Source organism: Cyanistes caeruleus, chromosome 7 (genome assembly GCF_971803275.1).
Source record: "Cyanistes caeruleus chromosome 7, bCyaCae1.hap1.1, whole genome shotgun sequence".
NCBI classification, from domain to species: domain Eukaryota; kingdom Metazoa; phylum Chordata; class Aves; order Passeriformes; family Paridae; genus Cyanistes; species Cyanistes caeruleus.
In genome coordinates, this window is record NC_141707.1 from 13,612,602 (window position 1) to 13,621,292 (window position 8,691).

An 8,691-nucleotide genomic window follows, 5' to 3' on the forward strand; every position below is an offset into this window, starting at 1 on the left:
TCCGTGCGGGACCCGGCCCGGGGCGCCGCGGCCGCTGTGCGGCGGGTCCGCGGTGCCGCCAGGGCGCGGCCGCTCCCGGGCCCGGGCCGGGGCCGCAGCGGTCGGATAAAAACGGGGGCGCCAACGACCCTGGGGCCGGGGCCGAGGAGGGGGAAGGGGTCGGTTCCGCTCCGCCCCGGGGCGGGGCGCCGGTCGCGCATGCGCACGCCGTGACCTTCCTCACGTGTGTGCTGGCGGCGGCGCGGTCACTCGGTGCGGGCGGCGCGGGAGCATCATGGTGAGTGCCGGGGCCGCCGCCGCGCCATCTCTCCATCGCTCCCGCGGGCCCGGGCCCGGGCTGCCCCGCCCAGCCCAGCGAGTCCGGCGCCGCGGGGACGGACACGCCGCAGGGCCTGGCGGCGCCCCTACTCCTCCCCGCGGGCGGGTCCCCGCCGGGGCCCCGAGCAGGCGCGTGCTCCGTCCCTGCCGTGCCCGCGGGCAGCGCTGGGTCCCGGGAGAGACGGGGGAAGGCGGAGGCGGGGGGCTGGCAGCGCCGCAAGGTCACGCAGTCCGTGGGGCAGAAGCGACTCCCCCGGCAGGCGCGGGGGCTGCGGGCCGGGACGTGGCGGGAGGTTTTGCAGGGGCTGCCGCTTTTGGCTGCCCAGACACTCCAGCTCAGGGTTCCTTCCCGCTGCAGGGCAGGGCCGCACAGACCACGGCGGGTATCTGTGGAGGTAGAAAAGAAAGCTGTGCCACGTTCTGGAGTGCTCCTTCTATAAGTTTTGTTAATTTTTTTTATAGAGAAGAAGGAGAATTTGATTGAGTTGCCTTTGTTCTTGCAGTGATGCTTGATTTTTATGATAATAATAATGTAAATAGTGTAAAATGTTCATGGTCATAAGTTTGGCAGCTTTTTTTCTAGTAAACGTAGAACAGCTCTTAAAAAAGAGGGTAAGCGATATTATCTTCACAGAATGAAAATGTACGCAACTGGCAGCCTTTTCCCTTGGTTATCTCTCATCCCTGTGCTGCTGACAGCGGTTGAACACAGCATCTTCCATGTGCTGCCTTTTGTTCGTGCTCTGCTTGTGACTTTGCATTCTGCCACTTCTTCAGCGTGTGTGGGTATCAGTGAGTGCCAGCAAAGGGCACACGGATGCCAGGCCCTTCTAGCTCTTTCTCTGAGTGTGGGCTCTGTGTACCTGTCCAGTGGAGCACTATCTCCATGTGACTTGGCAAGTTGCCGTATCTTTCCTTCTAAATCAAAGCAAGTTCCTTCTTCCTGACCCCTGCGTGTTGGGATACATGCACATGCTTGCGTTTGTCTGGCCATGGGGATTAGACTGCTGCTTCTGAAATGCAGACAGGCAGCAGTAAATAGCTGCAAAAAAAAAAACCCAAACCAAATGTGAGGGAAAAACCCAACAACTTAACAAAACCCCTCACCTTGACTCTGCTTAAGCAGAAGCAGATACCAAAGCAGCTGAACTAGAGAGGTGCCTACTTTCTTATTTTTAGAGGCTTGACCTAAACTTTAAATCTTTTCTGAATCTATTTGTGGAAGTTGATATAAGTAACAGGACTGTGGCTCAGGCTGCAGATTCTCAACAGTTTTTTTGTGAAAGGGTAATGCTTGAAAGCACCTGAGAAAGACTGACAATGGACTTGTGCTTCTTTCATTTAAACCTCTTCACAAGTACAAATGCAGCTGTCCCAGGGTGAACTGGAGAAATACAATTCATATAATCAATAACTATGCTGACCAAGCTATAGCAACCAAGGGTTTGGTGTTAAAAAATGCCTAGAGGCCTTTCCAGACAGAGGAGTCTGCTCTATCTGTGGGTGGTTCATTCCCCAGCTGGAGTACATCTTCCTATGGCTGAGCTGTCAGGACTGCCCAAGCATCTGCCTGTGCCTTCAGGAGTTTCTGATGCAATCAGAGGTGGTATTTGCTGCTGTTAAATAAGTGTTTAGCAGTTGTCTTATGCTATTCATTTCTCTCAAAAGAGAAATCCTTGTGTGTTGGGATTTTTAAAACTCCTTTTAATTACAGTTTTGTTGTAATGGCTCTCTTGTTACAATGTACAATTACTTCCACAGGCAGGAAAAGCATTTAGGAAATTCCTTCCCCTCTTTGATCGGGTACTGGTTGAGCGATGTGCAGCTGAGACAGTAACCAAAGGAGGAATCATGATACCAGAAAAGTCCCAAGGGAAGGTACTACAAGCAACAGTAGTAGCAGTTGGATCTGGAGCCAGAGGAAAGGTAATTACCCTGAAACTTTTCACTTGGGTAGAGCCAGTAATGGTGTGGTGGTAGTTGGGATATTTTCATTAGAGTGGGATGGTTGTAGTGCAAAAGTGGTGATAGCTCACAAAAATGGATGACTGTGATGGCTGAAATTGCAAATGGGGATTCAAAAAGCAGGTAAAAATATCAAGTTGTCCTGAAATGAATTCCAGCATTCCTTTCATCTTTTGTGAAATGGAGTGGGGTTTCTTTTGTTTGCTGTTTGTTTGCTTGTTCAATGATGGAGGGGTTTTTTTGGGAGGTGTTGGTGTTGTTTATTTTAAAATAATGTAGACAGTGTTTTGTGTGATACCTTGTTTCATCTCTTCTCAGCCAAAGCCTTGAGAGACCAACAGACTTCTTTGTTAAAATTATAACATGGCCAAATGTCTGTGACTTGTGAGCAGGGTGGAACCCCAGAATGTGGTATTGGCTGTCTTGTGCTGTGTAAATTATCATTGTCCAGGAGGATTAGGCTTATTGGACTAAAAAAGAAGTGTTGAGTAACTGCTTGTTAATTTTGCACATTGGGTATGTGTATGGAAATAAGACAGTTCACAAAAATGCTGGTGCCTGGGGGCTTCCACATCAGAAGGGCTGGTTCCCCACCAGAGCAGGGTTCAATCAGTCACAACACTAAAAACAGGTTAAATTTCAACTTGGGCACCTTGCCTTGGCCTTTCTTTACCATGAGTCTCTCTATACATCCCAGGCTGGTTTATGTCAGGATCTGATTTTTAAAGGTGTATGTTGTGAAAGGGTGATAATATTTGACTAATGTGTTAATGTTTTATTTATAATACAAAAATTAATTAAATTTTATCAGGTGTTTCTAAACAAGTGATTTGATGGCAAGAGTGACGAGTTGATCAAAGTTACAGAAATGGGAAGGTACTTTTTTAACTGGCACTTTAACAAATTATCTTTGGCTATAGAATATGGAAATGGACTTTGTCCCTTGATTTTACAAGAAAGTTTCTTGCTTTTTAAATGAAGTCCTGTTCAGTGTGTCAAGTGAAGACCTTACACTTATATTTACAGTCAAAACTAAATGCACAATTGTGATTTCATGAATATTTCTGTACATGGATGGATAGTTGTTGTTTGGAAGAATTCTATTACATCTGTTTATGTAATGGAAAAGTAAGGACTTTTTTCTTTTTCCAGAATGGTGAGATTCAGCCAGTGAGTGTAAAAGTTGGTGAAAAGGTTTTGCTCCCAGAATATGGTGGTACTAAGATCGTACTAGAAGATAAGGTAGGTTTCCCAACTTTATGAGTACAAATCAGAATGGTTCCTGAAACACCAGTGGTAAATACTGTGGTTGCTTCATGGTGTTGTCACCATTCAAGAAAGGGAGCAGCTGGATTCAGCCACCTTCTGGTAGCTGTGCTATTGCTACTTCTGCCCCTCCATAGAAGGAAGTAACCACGGGAACCTCTGACCTGGCCTTTGCTGCGTGGGCAAGATGTTCCTTATGTCAAGTACATATTAGAGGGAATCCAAAAAGGCTTAGAAATTCCTGGGGGCATCCTTGCTTTTGGCAGGGAAAGCCTGCAGAATTGTTTTCTAACAGTTCTTGCACTTACCAATGCTAGAAGTAGTAACTTGATAGCTCTCCAAAGAGTATCTTGGGAAGAAAAATAGTTTTTTCAAGATTAGCTCTACGTGTTGATTTCTTGATTAACTCACTTTTGATTTTGTGCTTAATGACTGCAGTAATGCTTACTCAGAACAAGACAGTATTTGCAAAACAAGAAAAATACTTACATGACAGAAGCTAATGTTCCTTTTCTTTGCAGGACTACTACTTGTTTAGAGATGGTGACATTCTTGGGAAATACGTGGACTAAACCTGTTGCAGTATCAGTCATCCATTCCAGTAAAACGCTGAAATTTTTCTTTCATCATGTAAATAATGTCCTTTATTTTATAATAAACAGGCATCGAGTCTTTGAAATAACTTGTGATCTCACTGTAACGATGGAACACAAATAAAACTATGTACAGTCAGAAATCAGTTGCTCTTGCTTGAGTTCCATTGAACAGTGAAATTTGGATGACCACCAGCCAGCCTTAATTATTCCAAACAACATCACTTTATATCCTTATCTCTGTATTGAGATTGTAAAGGTCTTTACAATAAAGTTCAAAAGCTATTGTGCTTCTGTCTCAGTTTCTGCTGTTGCTCAGTGAAACTGAGTCTCACTTGTGTTCTTGCTGATACATTCAATGGTACTAATATGTTATTATCCCCAAGTTTGTATGAAATGAGCTTAAAATGGTTACCAGACAGGTGCAGTCTTGCTAAGGACTTTTATCCAGCTCCCTTGCACATTGGACTCCTGAGATAGCACAGGTTCTTTTAACTTCTGTCTGAAGACCCTGAAACACTGGAAGATTAATGCACACAAACCACCCTGCCACAAACAGCCTGTCCCCCAACAGTTGGAAGAAGCTTGGTGTTAGTCATGTCTGTGCTGGAACAAAATCATCCAGTTCCCAGATGAAGCAGATAAGAATTAATGGTTGTTCTCCCTTATTGCTCACTGAATTTTGCCAATAGAAAATAAAAAACTTCCCCTCAGCAGTTAATCAGGGGGGCTGATGCTGATCTTAAATGAAGTTTCTTTACTGATTACTACACTATCACACCCAGATCTTGGGCTTTCCCTTAAGCATATAATTCCCTTTGATAAATTATATTTCATTTATCCTTAACACACCATTCTTAAATAGCAAGACATTGACTTAGGTGATGCTGAAGCAATTAAATTTGCATATTTCTGGCCACCTTCTCTCGCCTCAAAAAGAATTCTGGGTTGTACATGCAGAAGCATCCAGATCTGCATTGCTCCTGAGGAGGCTTTCAAAGCTGAGGTGCACAGAGGCATCTAATGCAGCCTAAGAACAAACAGTTCCTTAGAGTGCTTTTGGGGTGGTGTTAGTGAAATCAGTCCGTACGTGACTTACTACTGCTGAGACTTCATTGGCTGGAATTAAACTGCCCTTCTTTCCCATCCCATTCATGCTGATAAGAACTCAGCACTGCTAGATACATTATAACCCTTAGTCCAGAGGTAATAGTAAACTGTAACAAAATATTTTTCAGGACTGCATTCAGTTGCTGCAGTGTGAGACTCGAGCTCTGACAGTTCGAAGGACAATTTATTTTCTGCCATCAGAAAGTCCCTCCCATCAGGGACAGAGGTGAGCTGGAGCCACGTTTTTCCCTGGATGCTGTTGATCACCCAGCTATTCCAGCAGGAGCTGCCTTTTCCAGGCTTGGCTTCAGTGTCTTTTGCTCCCCTTGGCAGTGGGGTTGTTGCTCTTGGCTGGTTCCCTCTGCTTGCTCTGGAGCTGAAGGCAAACCAGGCATTTCTCTGGGAGTTAAATTTGCACTGAACTATGGACAAACAGGGAAGATGCTAAAGTAATAAAAATACACTTTTTGGTATAAAAGGCCTATTTCTTGAAATCTGCTCTATTGCAGTTTTACTCTAGTAGTTACAGCACTGCACTTTCAAGCTGGAACTTAAGATAATCATGCCCCAAGGACCTTGCAGGACAATTGATTGTGCAATGAAACACAAACTCCCTGGGAAGCATTATCTTCCACTGCAGCCAGCCTGCCTTTATCTCCCAGGATAAGGCAGGCAGTCTGCTGCAGTCACATACCAAAGAGGGGAAGGTATTTCAAATATTTACAAACTGCTTAGAGACACTATATCCCATCTCAAAATGCAGCAGACATTAACTGCCAACAGAAAAATGTTTAGGCCTAAAATTTCAACATTTCTTTCCATAATGTCTCCAAAAGACATGGACTGCATAGGATCACACTGAGCCCACACCACACAACCTGGCTGCCCTCAGCTCCACATTCAGCCCACACTTTCAGCCCTGCAGGTTTTCAGCAGCTTGGTACAATGCCTATTTATTAAAATATTTATCATGGCTGTATCTACTACGGTTTACATGAGTGATAAAAACCAGAAGTCACGCTTCATAGGAATAAGTAATTTATGGATGTGGGGGGAAAATAGCGTTCCTAGGCCTAATCAAAAGGAGGACACGCTGGAACATCTGCTGGATTGACAGGAACATTCTATCCTTGCACCACAAGGCTCTCACTGCAAACAAGGACAAGGCAACTGCCACACAGCCAAGGTGATCTGTCTGCTGTTACTGCCTCTCAGACCCTGACTGTGTGCCAAATCCTGTATCCCTCAGGTTCTTCAGGGAAGGACGGACAATCACAAACCCTCTTTCTTTGCTGTGCCCCTCCTGTAGGAAATTATGTTTCTTTCCACTGTTTTCTAGATGGGTTCAAAACTTCAGTTTTGGTGTAGATGTTGCATACTTCAGTCTTTCTTCAGTCTATGTGAATCACAAGGAGACCAGGTGGACTCCAGCTTTTGTGACTTTCTTAACACTTCAGAATAGCTTCCATTATCAGCAGCTGTAGTGTTTTCAGAGAGCTTTTCTCACCCTGGTTATGTTATCCTGCCACTGTAAGAAAAGGATGGAACATTTATATGTGAATAAAGAAGAAAGGACAGCCAAGTCTCTAAGAGCACATGAATGGTTGATAAAATTTTGGCCAAATATTCAAATTTTCATGAGTGAAGGCCATAAAATAATGAAGACCAGCTGAAACCCAAAACCTAAAATTTCTGTTATTCAGATTTTGTTCAAAAACAGCTTGAAATTTAATGAAGTAAAAATAAGCATCTTCCAGGAATACAGGGTCAATTATCAAGGGGCAACACAAGATGCCCCACAGAATTCAAGATCTTAACAAAAGAGGCAGATTTCTCTCCTTTTTTCTGCAAGTGCATGAGCCATCTTCAGATAGAACTAATAGACATTTTTCTGAGAGGTATTTCATCAAAGTCAGATATGTTTCCATGTTAAAAGCAAGATGGCCATGAAATGAAAGTCAGGGACAAATGGAAATGTCAAGTCCACAATTTTTCAGTGCTTTAAGGCTAAACCTTGAATATGGTGATAGAAAAAGGAAAAAAAAACCACAACAAAAACCCCCAGCAAAACCAAACAAAAATATTGCAAACAAGCTGCTGAATTTTGAAGGACCCAAGCAACTAGAACAGCTTGTGTTTCGAAACTGGCTAATAATAATACATATAAAAAATTAATCTTGGAAATTAAATTAAATTTAAATTAATTATTAAAAATAATTATTTTTAAAAATTAATGTTGGAATACAGCTGGTCTAAAGAGGTAATAGGACATTTCTACTCCTCATCCCAACGCACCAATTTCCCACAGCATTTTAGACCTGATGGTTTCTTACACAAGCTGGGTTTCGCCATGCGACCCGAAGAGCTGACATCCCTGGGGCAGGAATGCTGGCCAGGAGTAAAAAAGTAACTACTGCAAACCGAACTCAGGTGGCCGAAGCCAGGAATGCCGAGCTCCGCGTTACAGTGTAACGTGAGAGGAGCTGCTCTGGCGGCAATGGAAACTGCGGGTTAGCTGGGGCAGGCCTGACCCCGTCACCTATTTCTGCTCCCTCTAACCCGGCCCCCCGAGCAAGGCAGGGTCCTCCTGCTCACGGCCTTGCCCAAGCTAAGTCAGGTTTCAAAGGGCACTGCTCTTTCTGGCGGGAAAGTCTTATTAGGGATTTTTCAGTGTTTTAGATCTAGAAATGTTTCACAAACTGTAACTTTCACTGCGTAGAAGGAAGGGGTTTTAACGTGTTATTTACAACAAAACAGTATTCACCCTGAAATGCGCTGGGAGTCGGGACAGCACCAGGTAGCAGCCTTGTCCATTTTGCAGGAAACACCACACAACTGGAAGCATTTATTCCTTGTTTTTGTGAGGGAGGTGTCTCATTGGTACCTCGCTGCTTCATCGTTCTTGCACAGAGACAGAAGCAATTCACACCTCCTTATTCTGTACTCACTTCTGTCATGAGAGATGGAACAGCTTTCAAATAGTTTTCTTCTCACTTTCCTACAGAAATGGTATGAGTCACTTAGGTCTTCCCAAATGTTTACTTGCTTGTAAGGGAGATGTATTTATCAGCCAGCTATGAGGTAACAGTGTCTTTTTTCTGTTTTCTTCCCAGATAGAGTCAACACCCGACACAGTAAACTTTGAAACCTAAGCTAACTCTGTTTGCCATTAGCCCAGCAGTTTGTGCCCTCTGCACACCAAGCTCACAGGTGTCTCAGTCCTGCCTTTGGAGATAAGCTTCCTACCTACTTTTAAATTATTTTGCTGCAAAGAACCCTTGCTGGGGTGGGTTCTTTACTCATTATTTTGAGAGTTAACTATAAATCTTGAATACAAAACTGAAGTTTTTTAAAATCCACACTCGTATGGTTTGTACAGTACAGAACATCAGGGACTCGGTTGTACAGAGACAGGTTAGCGAGGACTAACCTTGCGTGC

General features: G+C 44.1%; 1 protein-coding gene across 1 annotated transcript; it reads left to right on the forward strand.

Annotated features, from left to right (window-relative positions):
• The first annotated feature begins 136 nt into the window (after window positions 1-136).
• Window positions 137-4,427, forward strand: HSPE1 (heat shock protein family E (Hsp10) member 1). Its single transcript, XM_086897299.1, has 4 exons — window positions 137-277; window positions 2,080-2,244; window positions 3,436-3,525; window positions 4,071-4,427. Exons 1-4 carry the CDS (start codon window positions 275-277, stop codon window positions 4,119-4,121), a joined length of 309 nt encoding a protein of 102 aa, XP_086753425.1. The 5' UTR covers window positions 137-274; the 3' UTR covers window positions 4,122-4,427.
• The last annotated feature ends 4,264 nt before the right edge of the window (window positions 4,428-8,691 follow it).